At 44.0% G+C, this 23,889-nt stretch overlaps 1 protein-coding gene across 1 annotated transcript in view; it reads left to right on the top strand.

Moving 5' to 3' along the window:
• Positions 1 to 23,889, top strand: part of SPTBN5 (spectrin beta, non-erythrocytic 5) — a 106,585-nt gene that overhangs the window by 35,479 nt on the left and 47,217 nt on the right. The window contains exons 25-34 of the mRNA XM_028723562.2: positions 4,528 to 4,728; positions 6,690 to 6,806; positions 7,607 to 7,770; positions 9,580 to 9,712; positions 11,969 to 12,114; positions 13,378 to 13,492; positions 15,306 to 15,416; positions 15,799 to 15,978; positions 17,340 to 17,540; positions 18,329 to 18,478. Coding sequence (XP_028579395.2) covers positions 4,528 to 4,728; positions 6,690 to 6,806; positions 7,607 to 7,770; positions 9,580 to 9,712; positions 11,969 to 12,114; positions 13,378 to 13,492; positions 15,306 to 15,416; positions 15,799 to 15,978; positions 17,340 to 17,540; positions 18,329 to 18,478 — 1,518 coding nt within the window. The remainder of the gene's footprint in view (positions 1 to 4,527; positions 4,729 to 6,689; positions 6,807 to 7,606; positions 7,771 to 9,579; positions 9,713 to 11,968; positions 12,115 to 13,377; positions 13,493 to 15,305; positions 15,417 to 15,798; positions 15,979 to 17,339; positions 17,541 to 18,328; positions 18,479 to 23,889) is intronic.

The raw sequence follows: 23,889 nt of genomic DNA, 5'->3' as shown, positions 1-23,889 counted from the left end.
ACTGTATGTGACCTCCAAAAGCATAGCGAAGCTGGAGACCACTGGGCAACTCTAGATGCAGAGAGCCTTGTGCTTAGCAGAGAGAGGAACAAGGTACCTTCCAACCTAGAAATATGGCTTTAATGAATTATTTTTGCTGCCCGCCACATTCCAAAAGAGGGATATCCTCGAGCTTATCTGATGGCATATAGGAACTATTCCATAATTGTATCACTTCATATATATATATATATATATATATATATATATGCTTTCGTAGATTTTCACGGGTACAGGAATGCAGGTTTTGGTGTCCTCGGGTGTCTTCCCGTGTAAAAGTTGGGGTGTCTAGGCGACGTTTCGACGAGGTCTCACTCGTCATCTTCAGGCTGGTGCTTTCGGCTTCTTTTCGGACAAGAATGCCGTCAAAAAAGAAGAAAAAACTTCCTCTCTTTTCCAACACATGAAAGAAACAGGACACGAAATTAATTTTGCAGATTCCAAATTGCTCTGTAACATGGAACATCACCACAAGAGAATAATCATGGAAGCCATCGAGATAGAGAAACACCCTCACAACATGAACAAGCGTGACGACACATCCCGCTTGCCAGACATCTGGAAATTAGCCCTCCCCACAAAAACTGACACCAGATCCAGAGGCACACAGAACGCCATCACCAATCAACCACACCAGACCCAAACCCAGACCCTCTCCACAGATAAATTACAGACACCATCCAGTAGCCAAACCATGGTGGCACCTCCGGATGCTGCACCCCCCTGCAATCCCTACACAGATCTGGCTGGCACAGGCCACAAAACCACAGCTCGCCCCTATACACGAAGCCAAGCCAGAGCACAACTAAGTGCAGTACAGCCATCTTCTCAGAAAAACTCTTCACAAAGTTCAAGAGGTCAAGACACAAAGGCTTTAGCAACTAATCCACACCTAATGACCCACCTAAGTGGTACTCAGGATATCACTCAAGAAATCACTCAAGATATCCCTCAAGTAATTAAGGAACAAAAGAAGAAAAGGCACACTAGCCTGGGAACTTCCTCTCTGCCCAGAACATTGGAGGCTATACACCAAACCTCCTCAACAGTATTTATAGGAACTCAAACACTGAGATCCTGCTCTGTTCCAGTAACAAGAAGCCGAAAGCACCAGCCTGAAGATGACGAGTGAGACCTCGTCGAAACGTCGCCTAGACACCCCAACTTTTACACGGGAAGACACCCGAGGACACCAAAACCTGCATATATATATATATATATATATATATATATATATATATATATGCTTTCGTAGATTTTCACGGGTACAGGAATGCAGGTTTTGGTGTCCTCGGGTGTCTTCCCGTGTAAAAGTTGGGGTGTCTAGGCGACGTTTCGACGAGGTCTCACTCGTCATCTTCAGGCTGGTGCTTTCGAAGATGACGAGTGAGACCTCGTCGAAACGTCGCCTAGACACCCCAACTTTTACACGGGAAGACACCCGAGGACACCAAAACCTGCATATATATATATATATATATATATATATATATATATATATATATATTACATAAGTGGTGTTTAGAAAGGCTGTTGCTTTTTTTGTTATCTTTTCCTCTGCCTTGAATAATCAAAACTATTAATAATGAAAAAAGAGAGCGCCACCCTGAATATAACAGCTGTGCTTGCCAGAATCACATTGCACTGGAATATAAAATGGCTGTTTCCCTATGTTTCTGGAATTCCCTTTTCCTGCAGACTCAACAAAATATGAGCCATAAGTTCTTACAGAAGTGCTACGGTATGCATGTTTAGTATTGTTTTTAATTATTTGGTTTTCAGTAACTGGAGGGGGTAATGGGATATTACTACATTAATTGGTATTTTATGCATTTGTTGCAAGTTACTGCTCTTGAAAGCATAAGAAATTTTGTGTGCAGATGAATGCCTTTGAAAGGAGCTTACATTTGGGTTTTGGACTGGACGGCTGTGTTCCCACAGCAGTGTTTTGTAAACAGATGAACAGCAAATGTACTATGCCAACGCATAGAATCATCTGAAGATTTACTTCCTCACAGCAGGATCTCTTGGCAAATCAGTCCAGCCACTGAAAGAGAGAGAGAGAGAGAGCGCAGAATTAGGGAGCCTGTGGCGTCCCAGATGTTGCTGGACTACACCTTTCATCACCAGTGACATTTGGTTATGTGGCCTGGAGCTGATGGAGCCCAACAAAATCCCAAGGGCTACAGGCATTTATACCCCTGCTATAGACACTCGTTTTAAATGGCTTCAGGGGATGAAGAAAATATTGCAAATATGTGCTTAGTGAAAAGTTGGATCATTTACTAGTGGCACTGCACAGAGATTAGCGAGCATAGAATTCGCAGTGGAAATGGAGAAAAAAGAAACCAAATTTCCTTAGGGTAGGTTTGTTGACTTTATCTATTACTTTCCACAACAAAAACTTCAGAAACAATTTACAACAGGAACAAAATGCAGTAATGAAAATATATGGTGTTTTAAAAGCATAGAATAAAAGCATCCAAACATTTGGTGCTTGCAAAATGCCCAAGAAATCTAAAATGCCTGACACCTAAATGATGATAAGTTATTCCTCTCTAAGACTAGAGCTCATGGACATTCTGTGAAGATAGATGTTGGAAGATTCAGGTCATATAAAATAGAGTTCTTCTTCATTCAGTGAATCATTAAACTATGGAACTCGCTTCCCCAGGAGCCAGTGATGGCCACCCACTTGGATGGCTTTAAAAGAAGATTGGATGAATCAATGGAGGATAAGGCTATCAGTTGGTACCAGCCACGATGGCTATCTCAGCCTCCCAAGTCAGAGGCACTAATGCTTCTGAAAACCACAGAAGAGGAGAGTGCTGTTGCATCGGGTCCTGCTTCTGGGCTTCCCACAAGCATCTTGTTGGCCACTGTGAGCACAGAATGCTGGGCTAGATGGACCATTGGCCTGATACATCAGGCTCTTGCTCTGTTCTTATGTTCGCACATGGAAGGCCTTCTTGGAGACAACGTTCCATATAGAAAAGGCCTCAATCACCACACTCTGGATCTGGCATGTAGGGAAGGGCCTCACATGACAACCTCAGGACCCAGGCAGCTTCAAATGGGGGAAAGGTGGCCCTTCAGGTATAGGGGTCCAAGTTGAGGACATTACTCAGTTTCCCAAGAATTCTTCCATATCAATGTAATAAAGAATGAAATAATGGCTATTTTCCCCTTCCTACTTGACTGGGTGATCTTGCATTGCCAACATATTTTAGAAGTTACGTGAATAATCTGTTTTTACTTTCTTCTCTCGAAAATTAGTGTCAGAATGAAACACCTCAGCTTGACAATATTCAGAACATAAGACACATGTTTAAACTTAGCTCTGGTGCTACGAGTGACAGGAAGTTTTTTTAAATGTTTATGCTTCAACATGACAGCAATTTTTAAAAAACCACATAAGGTTGAAAAAGGCAATGCAGGATGGCAATCCCTCTCTAAAATTTCAGAAACCAAAAGACATATTTCCTGATTTTATTTTTGATGGATAAAGGCCATATTTAGCACCCTGTGCTAAAGCCAATGTAGCAAATAGGAAACCCCTGATTCTTTGTTAGGAGTTAAGAAATAGGGTAGTAACTTTAATCCATCAAGCATTCAGCTTTCCAGAAAGCCTCTCCTCCTACCAGAGGGGAGGGGTTGTGAGTGGAAGACGATTCCCGCGTCATGCAGGGGGCGCTCTGCCCCCTGCTTCAACTCCAGGGCTGGTGTGCCACGCCCCTCCCCAGTTGGGCACCCAATAGGGAAGCTCGGCGGGGGTGTGGCTTGCTGTTCAAGTGCGGCTGCGCCAGCAATCCCCGCCATTGCACACACATTTTCTTCGAGTTTTATCCTACTAAATGTTGCCTGTCTGTTTCTAGCTATCAGTGGCTACTAGTCAGAAAGCTGATCAGAGACAATACGTTCTCAATTGCTAGTTCAAGAGAACTAGCGATCAAGAGAAAGGAAGTGCTATTGCTCTCATACCCCAATTGGCCAATGCAGGAAACAGGATACTCGAGTAGATAGGGCTTCGGTCTGATCCACCGGAGCTTTTCTTATGTTCTTATCTTACATGGCAAATGATTTTCACTCCTCTTTTCCCACACATGCTGAAAAGATCTTTCTGTTTACAAATTTATTTCACTTCTGCACTCCCATAACATTTAGACCCCACAGAACTCCAGCCCCACAAAATGTGTGTTTTTCCTTCCACATATCTCCCTACAATAAGTTCCTTTTCCAAAATTAATTTGCAAGGAGATTCCCCTTCCAAAAATGAATTTCCAGGCATTTGGATGATCAACACCTACATTATTATTTTAAAAATAGTATTTGACCTTTTAGACTTTTGGGGGTTTTACTCCAGAAATAACTTGGTGGCTCTGAAAAATGGAAAGCACCTTCTAAGTTGTTATAAATGCCTCTTTTTACTACTTTTAGCCCTTACCTCTCACCTTTCCATGGCATTTCTGCATGTTTTTCTTCTACTAGGAATTGCAGGTAGAAGTGAATGGTCACAAGCAGCAGGTCTCTAAGGTTTTGGAGATGGGAAGAGCCATGACAGATAGCAAGCCTGTCCCATCTCAGAGAGTAAAGGAAAAGTGCCAGGAACTGAGCAAAAGCTGGCAGGAGCTGGAGGAAGCATGTGAGGAAAGAATCAATCAGCTACAGCAATCTGTTGCCTTCCATCAGGTATATTTCACTATATATTGATTTCACACAGTTTGCAAGCCATGTACCTTAAGTGCACAAGGTGCCAAAGGTCTATAGGATTTGAATGAACTCTGTGTGTCTGCTGTAACTGATACAGATAGGTAGCCGTGTTGGTCTGCCATAGTCAAAACAAAAAAATTCCTTCCAGTAGCACCTTAAAGACCAACTAAGTTAGTTCTTGGTATGAGCTTCATCAGAACAACGCATCATCAGAGATCTACAACCTCTCCTGGACAATGACAGTTCTCTTTCTCAAGCTCTGGGAGGAAGACCTTTCATTGCCTACAGACAGCCACCCAATCTTAAACAACTCCTAACCCAGTGTTTCCCAACCAGTGTTCCGCGGCACATTAGTGTGCCGCGGAACGTTGCCTTGTGTTCCGTGGGAGGGAGGCGGGCGACTCGGGCGGTGAGAGGCGGGGCGGCGGCGGCGAGCACACGCGGGGCGGCGAGCGAGCTCCCTCCCACATCCCATCGCCGCTCGCTTCGGCCGGCCTACTGGAGCGAGCGGCGATGGGATGTGGGAGGGAGCTCGCTCGCCGCCCCGCGTGTGCTCGCCGCCGCCGCCCCGCCTCTCGCCGCCCGAGTCGCCCGCCTCCCTCCCACGGCACACCAGCCTACCTCCGTGTGCCTTTGCCCAAAAAAGGTTGGGAAACACTGTCCTAACCCACAATAATACTACAACCAGACTTAACACGGACACTGGCACCAGAGCCTGCAATAAACCCAGATGCCAACTTTGCTGCCACATACACCCGGACAACACCATTACTGGCCCCAACAACATCACACATACCATCTCGGGACTATTTAATTGCTCATCGTCTAACATTGTGTATGCCATCAAATGCCAACAGTGTCCTTCAGCTCTCTATATTGGACAAACAGGCCAAACCTTACGCCAAAGAATAAACGGACATAAATCTGACATCAAGAATCACAAGACAGAGAAACCAGTAGGAGAACACTTCAATCTCCCAGGACATTCTATACAAGATCTCAAAGTAGCTGTTTTACTACAAAGGAATTTCAGAAATAGACTGGAAAGAGAAGCTGCTGAGTTGCAACTCATTACTAAACTTAAAACCATGGAGAAACCATGTCTGAACAAAGACATTGGATTCTTATCTCATTATACATGACAAAGCCAATTTTCACCTTCTCACCCCTTGCTTTTTCCTGTAAGACCTATTGCAGTCATTAAGAGTCGTCAACAGGCTCACCACAGCTATCTGCCCATCACCCATTTCCACCACCCTTCTGAGTAATACCCCTCCCCACCTTCTCACTATATAGAAGGATCTGGCAACTTCTGTTTCAGTGTATCTGAAGAAGTGTGCATGCACACGAAAGCTCATACCAAGAACTAACTTAGTTGGTCTTTAAGGTGCTACTGGAAGGAATTTTTTTTGCTGTAACTGAGTAACAGTTCGCAAATGTGGAGTTACCACTGTTGTCTTTTTAAAATTCAGGAGGACATATTCCTGCTCAAATGAGCCTATAATCTAAAAAAAAAAAAAAATAACAAAAGGGAGACAGTGACAGAAAAGGGAAGTGAAGGCAGGGGTAAACAGAACAGAATCTGTGTTATTACAATCACATATTCTTAGGCTTAGATACAATCTGGAATGGAGATGAAGGGGTTCTGCCAGAGCGATTTCCCTGTTTCTTCCCATTCCACATCCTTCCCTCAGATTTTCTCCAGAGGGTTGTCAGAACCCCCAAAACAACCCATGCTGGATGAAAGGAGAGATTACAGAATAATCTCCTTAGCACTACGTTGAATTCCACCCTCTATTTTGCGTATTTCAACAAGCTTCTCATTTTGCCCACTGAATCGATTGCTTTTTAACTTGTAACAATAGTATTTTGCAGGAAACGTTTCCCTAGGGAGAAAAATAACAATAACCATTATTTTTATTTTTATTTTAATTACAAAGTACTTAATAGATATCTTGGACCTGGAGAGTTGGGTAGCAGAGAAGTTCCCACTGGTAACCAGCAAAGAGTGTGGCAAAGATGGCGCTGCAACTCAAAAACTCATTAAGAAACATAAGGTAATTCTGTGCACAGTCTTCCTCCCCCACCACCCCTGCCCCAATGAATGTAGCATGTATTATTGAAGAGGTTGAATAGTTTCTTTCCTAGCCTGAGGTTACCCTTAAGGATGCCTGCCCAATGGATGCACACATTGTGGAGGCTAAACTTAAAATGGCTGTGTCTTGATCAAGGTATAGCAGGTCAATGTTATATAATATTCCAGCACATTGAATCAACTGCATGTGGTCCTTCAAGGTGCACCCCAGTCCCCAGAATCTCCCCGTCCCTCTCTCCCTTTGTCCCAGGAGAACCCTTGCTGCAGGCCTGTGTTATAGAGCCCTGCTAGACTGCCATATGTAAGATTTCTGCCCCCAGAACCAGTTCTGTAAGATTTAATCATGAAGTGATAATGCTTTCCTTAGTTGGAAAACAGCTATAATTCTTCTGGCAATAGCTTAGCCTTTCCAATAATGAGTCATCCATATATTCGGTATATTAATTGGCTCCTGCAGTTTGCCTGAAGGTGGCAAAAATTAAATACGCAGACTGTTTGCTTTTGCCAGGAATAAATCTGCTGGAAAATGTCTGGCCTCAATACCCTTGTTTTAGCCTCAATCTATTTGATGTTTGTTGAAGCATTTGTCGAATCAAATATAAACTGTATAGAAATACATAATATATAACATGTATGATGATGAATATAATATTATCAATAAAAGTTCTAGCCTCACATTGGCACCTCAGCTGTTGCTTCTCAACTTTGTATGTTTGGCCTCACTTAAGTTCTTACTTCAGTTAGAACTTTGCTTTCTGTTAGGCCCTGGAGCATGAAATCAACATCTATCAGAATTTAGTAACGGAACTAGGCGAAACTGCCAAAACGCTGCCCCTCTCTGGCTCCATCCACTATGATGAAGTTGACGCACCTCAGGAACAAGTTCAATCACAGATTCAGGAGTTGCAAAATATGGCCATAGCAAGGTAAGAAAATAACAGTCCCAGTTTCTTTGTATGGTATTTTGTTGGGCTTTGATCTTGTGCCAAACCATATGAAAATCAATAGCAAAGCTTCTGATCCCTTCAAGAGGCCTTTTAGGCAGGGATGGCCCTACCATTAGGCAGAGTAAAGCCATTGCCTCAGGCAGCAGATGCTGGGGGGCAGTAATTTCTCCCGAGCCCTACCAACTCAGCTGTTGCCTCTGTTTGGAGATCAGAGCTATGTGTGCCACAGACCTATCAGAGTCCCCTAAACTAGCCTGCTGCCTTCGGGTATGCTGGAAGATGTCATCCCATTGACATCAAGTGTTGAAGTAAGATCCAGCTGGCAGTCCAGTCAGCTTCTAGAAATGGAATGGGAGTGGGGGACATCTCATAATTCATGGGCCACAAATATCTTGAGCTGGCCCTGGTTTTTTGATGATGATGATGATGATGATGATGATTTCTTAAATTTCTATACCACCCTTCATCTAAGGATCACAGGGTGGTTCACAATATAATGTTGATGAATGCATATACAGTACATATTGTTCCACACTTCCTACTTCTCAGAACATTGGACAATCCCTGAATCATTAGTACTACTCAGAGTTGGTTTCCTGTGAATGAGAGAGTATTGGAAACCTATAATGTTTTGATTTGTTTTATTTACCAAGTGGAGACAAATAGCAAGCACTCTTAGAAGGCAGCAGATGTACTTCTCCTCCATCAAATCTCCAGAAAGAGGCATTGTTCCAGACAGAACTCCCAGAAAATATTGGTGGGGTGTGTGTGCAGGGAGCAGAAGTCCCACTATGCAAATGAAAGTCCTTGTGCTAACAGGACTTTGTTGGACAGAGGTTGCAGTGAGAGCCAGTGTGGTGTAGTGGTTAAGAGCAGTAGTCTCATAATCTGGGTAACCGGGTTTGCGTCTCCGCTCCTCCACATGCAGCTGCTGGGTGACCTTGGGCCAGTCACACTTCTTTGAAGTCTCTCAGCCCCACTCACCTCACAGAGTGTTTGTTGTGGGGGAGGAAGGGAAAGGAGAATGTTAGCCGCTTTGAGACTCCTTAGGGTAGTGATAAAGCGGGATATCAAATCCAAACTCCTCCTCCTCTTCTTCTTCTTCTTCTTCTTCTTCTTCTTCTTCTTCTTCTTCTTCTTCAGTGTTTGTTTATTACAGGAAATTATACCCCATTTTTCACTACGTATCTCAAAGTAGCTTACAGAAATAGTAAAAAAAAAGGTACAATATAAGAAATACCAATATAATTGCATTGTGATTCATACTTTAGTCTTGGATATATAGGTCAAGTCAGTTCTCTTGAAAATTCAAAGGAATCAATTTCCTTAAGTATACCTATGATATTGATATATATGCAGTGCAAGGTGGGGTTAAAGAGCATATCAGCTGGCCACTGTACACGTTCACCAGACCTCATGGAGAATGTATACATAATACACCCATGAAGAGAGAATTGTGCACATTTCCCAGTCAATATGCACAATCCAACAGGCCTAGGAGAAAGTGTATATCTCAACTGAATTTAGTACATTCTCTAGCAATTATGCAAGATCCCCAACAGACTTTGGGGAACGTACATATCTCAACTGCGTTTGTATAGTTCCCAGGTAATTTTAGACACTGGATTTAATTGTCTTATGATTTCCCTCCAGCCCCTTTAGATGCTTCATTTATTTCACTTACTTCAAAATGTGATCAGCCAGCTGTTGAGTGCAGCCTTGGACATCTGCTGCAAAAGTCCTGCCTTGACAGCACTGCTGCTATTATCTATTTCTTTCTCCAAAAAGGGGCAAAAGGCTGGAGGAGACTCTTACATTGCATGACTTTCTGAGGGAATATGAGGATCTGGAAGACTGGATCAGTCAGCAGAAGCAGGTAGCCAGTTCCGATGGCTATGGGACCAGTTATGAACACGTCCTGGTAAGTTATATTATAAAGACAGCAAGATATATTAAAATGCACCCTGCTTAACAAAGTTTTGTTACACCAAAATATTTTAATGGAAGCTCTGATGAGCCTTCATAAAGAGGATTGGGTGTAATATCAAGAAGTGATTTAGTTTTGTTAGCTTTCGCAAGCTGACAATTTAGGAATCTAGCAGACTTAAGATGGATTGTGCAAGTGGTGAAACCATTGTGGCCAACTTGTAGTTAATCATTATGCCAAATCCTTTGTAAGATGTCAATGAAGAAATGATACGATAATTTCAGGGATGTTTTTCAAATGACAGAGTAAGCCACGCAGAAAAGTACAAACAGTATGCCTGAGTGAAATAAGTTTGAAGGGTTATAATTAACCTGGTTGATAATCCTTTCTGAAACACTCTCGGTTTTTGTTTCCCAAGAAATGTTTGTAATTTGCGGATGGGTTGAACCAAGGTTGAAAAGCAGCAACTACTGTGTTTGTATTATGTTTCACCTTTGAAAAGTTCCACAGGATAACTTAAATATTTTTTTAAAAAACATGAAAACAGGAATATTAAATAAGCATAATCTAAAGTAGCGCTAAAGTAGCATAATCTAAAGGACATGGGTGGCGCTGTGGTCTAAACCACTGAGCCTAGGGCTTGCTGACTGGAAGGTTGGCGGTTTGAATCCCTGCAACGGGATGAGCTCCCGTTGTTCAATCCCAGGTCCTGCCCACCTACCAGTTCGAAAGCAGATAAATAGGTACTGCTCTGGTGGGAAGGTAAATGGCGTTTCCGTGCGCTGCTCTGGTTCACCAGAAGCAGCTTAGTCATGCTGGCCACATGACCTGGAAAAACTGTCTGCAGACAAACGCCGGCTCCCTCGGCCTATAGAGCAAGATGAGCGCGCAACCCCAGAGTCGTCCACGACTGGACCTAATGGTCAGGGGTCCCTTTACTTTTACCTTTAAAGTAGCAGTATAAAAACAATCTACCAAAATAAAAAAAGACAACAGCAGCATAAAAGCAATGTAGAGAAATTTATTTATTTTTTATGGGAAAATAAAAGTGATCTTTGCCTGGCACAAAAATGACATCAAGGCAGGCACCAGGAGAACCTCCCTGGGGATAGTATTCCATAATCAGGGTTCTGCAAGTGAGTTCTTTCTCCCTTTAGCCATCCCTTGTCACACCTTAGATCATGGAGGCACCTGACGAAGTGCCTTTGTTGATAGACAGTGACATGTGGAGACAAGTGGTCATTCAGGTATCCCATTCCCAATCTCTGAAGGGCTTTAAAAGTCAAAGGCAGTGTTCTAGTCATTATAGACTAGCCCAGGCACGTCCAAATCCCAAGAGACTGCAATCTACTCCCAGTATTAAAAAAAACCCTGGCAGTTATCTACCCATTGTCATTGGAGGGAGGATTAGCATGCGTGGGGTGGGATTGCCCAGAGTTATTGAGCTTTTTTTAGGAGCAAGTGCCCATAAATCACTCAACAAAAAATCCGCCACTAACCAACGCACGACGCAGCGCAAAAGCAGATGCCAAACAGCTGCCCACGTGATGTGACAGAGAGACAGAGTGAGGGGGTGGAGAGCGGAGACATTAATTCCCCAGTTTTTTAATATCGACTGCAATCCACCAGGATCACCCGGGGATCTACCTGTCGATCGTGGTCGACCGGTTGAAGATGTCTGAACTAGCCCGTTGAACTCCCATGTACTTTGAACTTACATTGTAAGATCAGCAACTAACTTTATTTATTTATTTATTTATTTATTTATTTATTTATTTATTTTCAACCATTGGTATGCTCCTTAATCGCAGCAGTCTCTAAGCAGTGGACAGGAGACTCAGTACAATGAAACTTCCCATCTGCTGGAAGAAGAATAAGTAGTAGTAGTAGTAGTAGTAGTAGTAGTAGTAGTCTGACCTAATTGGGGCCGGTCTGACCTAAACTGGAAGGGATTTCCATAAAATTGCGGCCACAATACTAAACACACAGGTCCTGCTGGGTAGAAGTCATGCATCTGAGCCATAGGAGACTACTAACTCACCTGAAGATGTCATATATATTGGGAGAGAGCAAGGCGGAGCTATTGCTAGATTTAATTGAATGAAAAGTCAGAGCAACACAGAATGTTTGGAACAATGCTGATAGCTAATTGTGTGTGTGTGTGTGTGTGTGTGTGTGTGTGTGTGTGTGTGTTTGTCCCAGAACTGTGTGTGTTTCTTCTGCCTGCTCACTCATTGTTTTCTCTGAAAGCATCTTTGTGCCAAATATGAAACGCTCCAGCACCAGATGGAAGTTGCTGCCAAGAGAGTTGTTGCATCCTATCAGCTAGCAGAGGATATGGTGGATCATGGCCATTTTGAATCCCGGGAGATTCGGAAGAAACAGAAACAGTTGCGGTAAGAGGAGACCTTCTGTCACCTTGGCTTTCTCTTCTGGCAGGGAAATAAGAAATGGCCACAGCCAGATCCTTGCTAATTAAATAATATATAAGAAAGATCTCAAAGACCAAAAGCTTTCTGAAATGATCTTCATTATGGTTTCTTTGACACACAAACTGGTCCTTCTGATTCATCACTAACTTGTGAAATACTGATCAGCTGACCGTTGACCATTCCAAAGAACTGTTTCATTGACTCTTTAGAGTTGTGTGCATAGGGGACTGGCCTTGTCCTCTAAGACAACAGTGGAAGGGAGTCTTCTTCCCAACACCACTTTATGCCTAGGAACAGGAAGCGCTAAAGAAGGACAGAACTAGCTACAGCTGTTGGAGGCTGGACCTTTCCTAGCTAACTGTGTTACCTTGAAGAAAGGTTGCATTGTTTGGGACTTCTTTAGAGGAAAAGCAAGCAATAGATACTGTACAAAACTATGCATACCAGCCCAGTTTTCATGTAACACTAAGCCAAGCAATGGCTTAGCACAAACAAGGAAAAATGGAAACACTCAGGACATGGGTGAGAGGAAACCACGGCTGCTTTCTTCCTCTAGTCATTCTGCTGCTGCACTAAGCCATAGTTTGACTTAACATGTTGTTCAAACTCAGGCTCATGGTTTAAATATCTCCAGACAAACCATGTACTGAAACCAACCGAGGCCTGTCTGATGGTTCATAGTAGAAGTCGAGAACCTCCAGAGGCTGTTTTTCCCCAAACCACACCCATTTATCCTACACCTGACATCATATGTGATGTCAGGTGTGGGGCAAGCAGAGATGTGGCTGGATCAGCTGTGCAGTGGAGTTCCCCATGAGGAACCCGATCATGTAGTCATTCCTTGCAAAAAGCAGGCTTTAAGTCACTGCCCATCACCTGATAGGTGATGACTTCAAGCCTACTAATCAGTGGCACTCCAAAGCACCACGCAGGTCTGTTTGCAATCCTGCATGCTGCTGTGAAGTCTCAGTGACCATCACCTGATATAATTATGATGCAAGGTGTATTTATATCATCTGATAATAGTTATCAGGAGAGGAGATAAGGAGCTGGCCCATTGACAGATCCCCATCGCTGGATTATAACATGTGTTTGTTGTAGAAGTGCTAAGCCATGAGTCTGGGATCGACAATATTTTAAGTTGTCTAAAGATGCTTTCAGCATGCATAAACAACTAGAGCCAGCACTGGTTCCATTTCATGTTTTTCAACCCGTTTCCCTCATCAGGAACAATTGGGATGAATTGCTGGAGATGATAAAGTTTCAAGGCGAACGACTACAAGATGCTGAGTCAATACACAAGTGTCTGCAAGACCTGATGGAAGCCCTTGTCCACACTGAGGTTATAATCATGCTGGAAAATATATGGATTGGGTATTTTGTTTCTGCCCATCTACTGTGTCCTTTGAGGGCCACATTAGCTGTGAAGAGAATATTGTTATGCATATGCATTAGCATAATCTATCCAGGCTTTCCCATACTTGGCACCCTATATGGGTAACTGTCACAGGAGTGTGCTGGTCAGAAATCACACAGTTCAAAAATGGAGTTAACTCTTTATTAGCAAAAACACAATCTCCACAGACGTGGACAAGTGTCAGGCCTAATGAGCAGGGCAGATCATGCCTGGTGGTCTTCCTCCATGAAAATCAGTTTGCCAAGACTGAAAGTCCCCATCTCTTCATGGCCGTCTAAGTCCCCTCTTCTCCAGGGCTTTTCTCAAGCAATTGGAGACTGTGCCTGCATGCAGCCAACCTTTCTACCCTTTTCATGCCTCCTTGTTCTGGGAAACAAGCAGGGAGGGGAGCTCGTCACAGCAGGAGGGAGAGGCACCTGTGACTCTTCAGCAGCCTGACTCATCTCTGCCTCTTGGCCTCCCTCATCCTACCCTCCTGCTTCAGCTTCTGCCTCTGATTCTCAGCTACTCTCTGCCACAGACTCTCCCAGCTCACTAAGCCCTGTTGCCTCTTCAGCTTCTGACACCTCCTCTTCCCAGTCTTCTCCCTCTGACCACTCATTGTTGTCCCACCACTATTACCCAGGCCCTGAGCTTTCTTCCCTTGATGGTTCCCCAGCTGGTTCCTCCCTCTTCGTCCAACCAGGCCATGACAGTAACAGCAACGAAATGTAAAATTACAGTATGATATAGATAGATGATAGATGATGATGATAGGTAGCTAGATAGGCCATAAGCATGTAAAAGCAAAACAGAAAAACAGCAGTCGATAAACTAAATATAAATAAGCTATTTATTCACACACTTGCTCCATGCACATCCCAGGCTTGGTAATTGGTTTGCCTGGATGAAGGTGCTGAACTCTCCCTCCCTAACCTCATTCAGACTGGCTCAATCCCAGCAATAGGGCTGGGCTGGGGAACAAAGTGTTTTATGCAGTGGGGTGCTGTGAGGCAAGGTGGGAAGAGTTTAGCTCTCCTCATCAGTGTGCTTCCCTTTATGGGGAAAAAACAACCTCCATATTATCTGTGAATGGGAACAATATGTGTATAAGTACACCTGGCTGTTCTGACACATATACTGTGGCTCAGCCTTGCATTTCCGTATACCATTTGGGACCTGGATGCCTATAAGATTATCTCATCCCTGACATACCAAACTGGTTGATGTACACTGCATGAGGGAGCAGGGGCGAAGGAAGGTGGCGTGACACCCGGGGCGGGCGTCGCTACATAGGGCGCGTGTGCGGCGTCGGTACGTATGACGCATGCACCGTATGTAGCGATGCCGCACATGCACTGTATAGCGGTTTGCTGCCTGTGCTTCTCCAGTACGGACGGTGCCTGCATGGTACGGACGGTGCCAGGATCCCTCCGTCGCCACCACAGCCGCATGTGAAAGATCCTCCATTCACGGCTGCAGCCACAAGCAGAGGATCCTGTCACTGTCTGTACAGCGCTGGAGCAACGCCGGCAGCAAACCGCTATACAGTGCATGTGCAGCAGCGCTACGTACAGCGCATGCATGTGACGGCGCACATGCGCTGTACGTAGCTGTTTGCTGCCGGCACCGGAATCAAGATGCTTCAAGATGCTTCATAGGAAGTGATTTGTGAATGAAATAATAATAATAATATATTTACACTTTGTTTCAAATAATCAACCCATTAACGGCAAGCTTCCCCATATTATTTCATTAGGAGAAGTCCAAGGCCATCCCTGATGACATTGCTAGAGACCTGGGTGGTGTACAGTCCCAGCTACGCAAACTTGCAACCCTCGAGCATGAACTGTCTGGGAATGAGCAACAGGTAAGATACATAGCAGTTCGCAGGTGGCAATTGGAAGCCAAAGCCCATCCTAGCATCTCATAATTTGCTCATTATCTTGTAAGATAAACAATAACTAGACATTTGGGGGGAAATCTGATTGTCTTTCTTCCCATTTGCATGACAAAACTACTGCTTTTTTATTTTCATCAGACCTGCCACCATTGAGTTTATTGAATTTCTTGTTGTGAAACTAGAATAAAAACACTTTTTTTGGGGGGGGGGGGAGTTACCCACTTCTCCACAATATGATTTCATAGTTGTGTTATTAGGTTAGGTTTTTCAAGAAGGCTGAGTATGAGACTCTCTGGTGCCCTCTCTTCCTGTGCATGTGCTATGGCATCCTCCTTCTTCTTTTTTGCAGCTGCAAGAACTGATTGATGCTGCAGATGGCGTGCTTTGCCGGTGCTCCAAAAGTCAAATGCAGGAGATACAAGAAAAGCAGCAGGCAGTGGTAGAGAACTGGGAGTCCTTGAGGTGCAAAGTGGAGCAATGCAGGGAGCAGCTGGAACAAGCCTGCAGACTGTACCACTTTCAAACACAGGTGAGCATTTCAGTGTGGTAGATATTGAAGTCAATCTTTCATCAGACTCTTTCCACACTTCTCAATTACACACAAAAAAACTAATTGCACAGACTTAATAGGTGGGTGTATTAATATATATAAGGCAGTACAGTGATACCTCGGGTTACAGACGCTTCAGGTTACAGACTCCGCTAACCCAGAAATAGTACCTCAGGTTAAGAACTTTGCTTCAGGATGAGAACAGAAATCGTGCGGCAGCCTCGTGGCAACAGCGGGAGGCCCCATTAGCTCAGGTTAAGAACAGTTTCAGGTTAAGAACGGACCTCCAGAACGAATTAAGTTCTTAACCCCTAGGTACCACTGTAATCTGCATTAGGAGATATGTAAGGGTTGCTTAGGGGACAGAAAAGATCATGAGGCCTATACATGCTTATATCAATGATGCTCAATGCTTTTTTTCTGGGGGTACTCAAGGATATGCAGTACGACACTTTTTTTCAAATGCTAAAAGTGTGGCACTTATTGTAACAACTTCCTGGTGAGTTGTTGTTGTTTAGTCGTTTAGTCGTGTCCGACTCTTCGTGACCCCATGGACCAGAGCACGCCAGGCACTTCTTTAAAATAAAAATAAAAAGCACTGGTGTATGCTCTATAACAAAGGAAATGCAGCGTTTGGCCTCTGAGAACAACATGCAAGTGTTAGACAGGCAGTCAAAGGTTGCACACCAGTGGCAATCAGTAGAGAACACACATTCATATGTATACATAGAAAGAGACGGATGGACAAACAATTTTCATGGAGCAAAAGTCATCCCCTAGAAACTGTAAGTGGCTCAGAAAAGAAAACTGGATGATTTCTTCCCACAACTGCAAACAGAAAATCCCAGAATATCACTGTAAAAATACAGAGAGGCACTTCTTGCATATTGTTTACCAAGGTGTGTGTTCTATGGAACAGGACATCATGACATTAACATGGGTGTTAATCCATCTGTAAGAAGTCTAGGGACACCCTTTCCTAGTTCTGGCTTCAGACAGAACATGCAAGAGCATACTTTGAGCAAAACAGAGTGACCACAAAAGTTCCATGTAAAGAAAGGGATGTCTGTTCCCAGCAGCAGGCTATGAAACTCTCATCAGTGCCACAAGCAGCAACAGGTGGCTTATTCTAGCTGTCATGTTCATTTCCCACGCATTTATTCAACATTGCCAATCTAAGCTATAGTGGTTAAATCCAACTAAATCCTACTTGGGAGTAGACCCATTGAAATCAATGGACTTCAGATACGCCCATTGTTTTCAGTGGCTCTGAGCATGGCACAGGTGGATGCAATCCATAATCCTTGGCCTTCATCTTTTATTTTTGTCTTGGCTTTCAGGCACGAGACTATTCCTCCTGGGCATCAGAAATGATGAGAGAACTGATGATGGACAAAATTCGAGATATATCTACTAGTGATCTGAAGCTGACTCAGCACCAGCAGCTGTTGGCAGAGATTGAGGCCCGTGATGACATGTATGAACGGGTGCTACAGCTGGGACAAGAACTGCTGCTGGAACAGAAAATGCCAACGAAAGACGTACGTAGGCATAATGTGGACTCATCATCAATACACATTGCTCACCAGTGTTTCTGGAAGTTGCCTTCCTACCCAGTTATCCCTTTTGTGTATGTGCTGCAATTAAACCATCAGTGAAGATGTAATCATAATGACTGGATGTTCCTCAGAGGGAAAACGGGTTACTGAAACATATCCAGATCCAGGTTTATGAAAACAGACAGTTGTTTCCTTTTCATATCCCTTGTACCTACGGGACCGCCTCTCCTGGTATGTCCCACAGAGAAATTTACGGTCTGCAAATAAAAACATCTTGAAGATCCCAGGCCATAGAGAGGTTAGGCTGGCCTCAACTAGAGCCAGGGCCTTCTCGGCCGCGGCTCCAATCTGGTGGAACGCTCTGTCACAAGAGACTAGGGCCCTGCAGGACCTGACATCCTTCCGCAGGGCCTGCAAGACAGAGCTGTTCCACCAGGCCTTTGGTCAGGGCGCAGCCTGACCCCCTCCTCTGGCAATCGGCATTCTGCACAGAATTTTGCTTGATGGTTGCCATTAATTTGATTTTAATTTGATTTAATTAATTTTATAATGAATGTATTTTGATTGTTGTTAGCCGCCCTGAGCCCAGCTTCGGCTGGGGAGGGCGGGATATAAATAAATTATTATTATTATTATTATTATTATTATTATTATTATTATTATTCAAAATCTTGAGCCCTAGTAGCATAGCCAAGTCTGACACATAACAAGCATCACTCACACTGTTTTGTGGATTATCATGGACATTTTCTGTTGTTTTCTTATATCAGATCCAAGGCACATTGCAGGCACTGTTGGAAGAAAAGGACAATGTGTACCGCAAGTGGGCAGAGAAGAAGGAATGGCTGGAGAAGATCCACCTTCTGCAGATATTTTACAGGGACTGTGAGCACCTAGAAAATATCTCAAACTCACAAGAGGTAGGTAAACAGTGGCAGTATGATGGGATGCGAAGAAGAGCTGGATGGGGCAAGCCTTGTCATCTCCCTTCTATACACACACATGCTTGTGGTGGCAATGTTGGACATAAAACAGCAGAATCTCGTGGTATCTGAAAGACTTAACAAATCAGTCACACTATGGAATCCGCTCCATCGAGAAGTAGGGATGGTCACTAACTTGGATGACTTTAAAAGAAGATAAGGCTATCAATGGCTAGTATCCACAATGGCTATGGCTTACTTCAGAGGTGAGGAACAGAGGTCAGATCTCCACACCCCTGGCAGGTGGACAGGGCTGCTCATCTTTCAATCATCACTTGCCCCAAATAGCCTAGTGGGCTAAAAGGGAGGCCTGGTGGACCAAGCTTGGCCCACAGGCCAGAGATTCCCCACCTCTAGTGCACCTCCACTGACCAAGGCACCATGAGCACCAATAATAATCAATGCCTAGTCATCATCATCATTTTATTTCTATGCCAATTTTCCATAGTTGAAACTATGCTCAAGGCAGCTTACAACATGACAAGATTTACATAATTACAAACATAACAGAAGTCATAAACAATAATAAAACACATCAAAAAGTACACAACCAAATGGAAACAATTTCCACATAAATCATATGATCTAAAACTAAAGATACAATAATAATATCAATAACGGCAACAAGCTCTCTCAACTCCCCGTAAACAATACTCCAGCCCAAAAATCTGTTCAACAGCCTCGGCTTTTGTAGCTGGAGTCAGTCAGCACTCCACTCTCCCAGCCCAGATGGGAAAGAGCCAGCAAGGCAGGGTGCAGGTCTTCCAGGGCTCACAGCCAAGATGGTCTCATTTAAAACAACACAGATAAAAATTAAAAACAATTTAAAAGAGGAGCCCTCTCTGCTGAGCAGCAGCCGCAGTCCTTGTGAAGCCTGGCAAGCCCCAAGCCAGGTGGAGAGAGGCAAGGGCAGGGCCCTTCAGTCCCTCAGCAGGCAGTCCTCCTGGGCAGCAGGGGTCTTGAGGGCCCCTTTGCCTTTAGCATAAAGCTTTGGGGCATTTATGCCTCAGGAAACTTAACACAACTACAACTCTGGAAATGTTGAATCTGACAGGCAGCAGTTGCCTCAACCAGTCTAGCACCATCCCTAGAAGGAATGGGTCAAGGCTCCAATTCCTAAGCATAATAACTTACGTTGTGCCTATGCATGCACTGAAATCAAGTCCTTGTCCCTGAAACAGAGGAGCCACTGGAACCTCAGAAGACTAAGCTTCAAATGAAGCTGCCTAGGGAATCCTGTTGCTTCCAGCTCACATCATCTGTAGTGGAAGTGGCCCAGCAGTGGGTGCAGGGCTCTGCCAGTGAAAGAATAGGAAACTGCCCATGTTTCACCAGATGCCTCTGGTTGGGCTCCATGAGCCCCACTGTTCCTTGCCTTTTCTCAGCCCTTAGAAAGTTATGCGGAGCCTGCAGCCCTCCAAATGTTTTTGGAGTGCAGTTCCATCAACCCCAACCAGCATGGTCAGAGATAATACACCTTGTAGTCCAGCAACTTCTGGAGGACCACATTTTCCCAAACCCTGCCTTAGCAGAAACAGCATCCCAGTGATGGTTAAGAGCAGACTGTCTCTAAGGAATGGGGGAGAGAAAATTGATTCAGTTTGCATTTAGAGGCAAATGTATCAAATTCAGACTTTCCCAAACAATATGAGAACCAAAACACAGCTGTCCTTTGAAATTTGCACTTATCCAAATGTTTCAATGAAGTTCTCCAACCAAACAATGTTTACAAAAATACATATATTAAGAGAAGGCATGCATAAAAGTAGATATATTAATGGTGTCACACTAATTGGCATTTACTGATCAGACTTAGCCAAGAACTTACCTTCAAATGCAGAGTGTTTATTAGATAAGATGTACCTTTTTATGATTCACAGTGGGTGGTGACTTTGAAACCTACTACATCTGTACGTAAAAGTTTTCACTGGGTTCAAAGTGAAGTTTTCCCCTCGGGCGAAACATCTGAGGAATTTCAGAGGAAGCCAAAACAGTTTTGATAAAGCGAGAAACATTTCTTAGAGAAGCTTTTGCACATTCCAGACTTATAAATGTGGAACGTTTTGTGGAAAGTTCCTAAACAGTTACGTACTAAGGATGTAATAGTGCATTTGCTCACCGATGCCATGTTTTTTCCGCATTCTCGTCTATTTATTCTGTTGCTAATGTATTTAACATACTCATGCCATTGATGCCATGTTAATACAACTCACCATGCTGGACCTTTGCTGCAAAATGCAATGAACACATGGTGTATCACTTAAAACCCTACTTTTCCATTAGCTCTACTTCTGCCTAGGGAATGATGAGGAGTTTATAGAACTTGGATGCCAAAGAAGACTCACCAGATTCAGTTTGGATCATGACCCAGATTGGTCTGGTCAGTCTAGTCTTATCGTGAGGGTCTCATTACAAGATGGTTTGATAGCTGCAACACTGCCTCTGTCAGGTTTATTATTTTATTTTCATTTTACAAACCTGAACTTTTGAATTGGATTGGACCATTAGGTCCAGTCGTGACCGACTCTGGGGTTGCAGTGCTCATCTCACTTTACTGGCCGAGGGAGCCAGCATACAGCTTCTGGGTCAGGTGGCCAGCATGACTAAGCCACTTCTGGTTAACCAGAGCAGCGCACGGAAACACCGTTTACCTTCCGGCCAGAGCGGTACCTATTTATCTACTTGCACTTTGACGTGCTTTCAAACTGCTGGTTGGCAGGAGCAGGGACCAAACAACGGGAGCTCAACCCATTGCGGGGATTCAAACCGCCGACCTTCTGATCAGCAAGTCCTAGGCTCTGTGGTTTAACCCACAGCGCCACCCGCGTCCCTTCTTTGGGAAGGAAGCAGCTATTTAAACTGATAGCAGCAGTTAGCTACATCACAAAGTGAAGATAACATTCTCCAAGACTGGTGAAAGGAACTGCTGAGGAGTAATGAGAAGGTATGAGGCCCTAGCCTTGCTCTCACACTGATCTCCATTGAGACTTCACTAGGACTGCATTCTCAGGATGCTAGACCTGAGTAGGAAAAAAAATGTTCTTACACAACTGAAATTGGGGGAAGGGGAACCAGTCCTGGTTATATGACCTTGACTCCCCCTGCCCCGCCCTGCCCCTACCCCACATTAGAAGGACCAAGTTGCATTTAAATATTTGCATTTTCTCACTGCATCCACAAAGGCTTCAGGTGGAACTTCCTAGTTACCTTTAGCAGAAAGGTTCATAGTTTTGGTTGGCTCAAGCGATCCTCTTTTTGAAAAACATTCTTACTCGGCAGTGTGCAATTTGTCATTCTCTGTATTTTTGGTAGGGGGGTGTTGATGGTGTCACAAACACAGTCACATGAATGTGAATAGGTATGTGTGTTTTTTATAATCACTGTGGATACAAGCAGAGCCCAAGCTGTTCATCATTTTGCACGTGGGCCGTGCTGTGCCTACCTTGATACAGAGGCTACCCCTGCGGTGGTATATAGTGAAAAGCATTCAGCAGTATTCTGAAAGAGAACTTTTCCCCATTCGTTCCCTGTGCCAGTGTGACGGCATTGACTGCGTGCCAGCATCTTAGGTTACATCCAAGTTACTTAAGCCTTCGAAGGATTTCAGCAAGGTTTAGCCTAGGATTGCTTAGTTCTAAAGTAAATAAGAGCACATATGGAGGAAATTAGGCAAACATCTATCTTTTTTATTACTGACTTTCTGGTGTGCCATTACTTGGAACGGTTGTAGGAAATTCTTCTAAGACCTGTTAAACAGAGATCTTGCTATTCTGAGTGCAGATAGGCAGTGACTGAGAGAGGGAGAGGAATACAGCTCTCTTGCTTTTAACAACAGCAGAGCACATTACGATCTGCTGTTCTCAAGGCAATGGAAGTGCTGGTGAGCTAGGCGCTTAATCCGTTTATCTGGAGAAATTGTAATAAGGTCAGCATCCGTCTTTGGATAGCATTTCTGGTTTGACTTCTGCCTCATCGCTACTAGTTTAGAGACTCGTTCTCGTTCATCTCTCTGTCTGCTTCCTGCACTCTCTTGACATGCTGCAGACAGGATAAATACCGCCAGTTGTGCTGAAGGAATACTGCTTCTCCTTCATTCAGTTACAGATTCTGTATCACTTCTTTTTTTTTTTTTTGGAGAAATATTTATTTGCTCTTCACCTCTACTTCATACCCAAGAGAGAATGGAAATTTCCAGTGCCAACAGAAAAAGGATGAAAAGAGTGTTTTAAAATACAGAGCACAGAAGCGTCTCCAGCTTTGGTCTCCCGAATTTAGGATTAAAACTGCAGGATGTCATGCCCGGACCATCGCAGCAAGACTTCGACCACACCCATCTATATTTCAACTGTGGAAGTTATGTTGTCTTCCAGTCAAGTGACCCCATCGCTGGCCCCCAAATCAGCTGTCTGGGGCAGCTCTTTCCAGAGGATGCCACCAGCAGCAATTTTATCAGACTCAGCCTGGTATTTCCCAACTCATTCATCACCCGCAGATACCTTGCCAAGAAATGACATCTCACCGTCTCACTCGCTATCTTCCGAGGTTTACAGCTCAAGGCTGGATATAGTCTTGGCACATACAGATAAGGGGAATGTTTTCGGGAAAGACAACAGTTGTGTTAATCCTCCTGGCATCAAGTCGGCGTGCCCTGCACTTCACAGAGATCCTCAGTACAATGGTTACAGCAGTGTTGGTACCCAGTCATCGCTCATCTCCAGCAAGCAGTGCTCAGGATCCGACTGGAGTGCTTGTGCTTCTTCTCCTGATCACACTAGTTCCATGCAGTTTGCAGTACCTTTCCCACCTGCTGCTGCTTCCAGAGCTCTACCATGTTGGACATCACGCCTGGATGTTTCTCTGTGTGCAATTCCATCTCAGAGCAAAAAGCTACATACAGCTCTGACACCTTGTAGTTCAGAGCTGCCAGTCCGGCATGGTTACAGCCCGTGCAAAGCTCAGCTTCCAGATCTCCATGCTTCAGTAAAGCTTTATATTTCAACTTGCAGTATAGCAGTAAAGCCATTTAGGACTTCTTCTCAAGTCAGCAGCCATGGTTATTCCAGTCTTTTTTTACCTCGTCGAAAAAACATGTCGTCAGCATCTTCCAGTCTTGCAACAGGTCCTCAGATGACCCATCAAGCCATCCCCTCAAGAAGCTCTGCAGATCTTCAGATTACACAGCTTCATGTCACCTCCACGGCTAAGTGCCCTGGTCTTCCCCAGCAAACAGTTTCCAGAGAGATATGGTTATCTCCAACTACAGTGTCTAAAGGAGATAATCCTGTTGGCAAAAGGACTGTTGCAAATGCACATTTAGATCCTGATTTGGTTGTCTTTCAGAACCGTCA

This window comes from Podarcis muralis, chromosome 1 (genome assembly GCF_964188315.1).
Source record: "Podarcis muralis chromosome 1, rPodMur119.hap1.1, whole genome shotgun sequence".
Lineage (NCBI taxonomy): Eukaryota > Metazoa > Chordata > Lepidosauria > Squamata > Lacertidae > Podarcis > Podarcis muralis.
The sequence above is the reverse complement of the archived record's forward strand: the minus strand, read 5'-3'. Positions and strand labels throughout refer to the sequence as shown.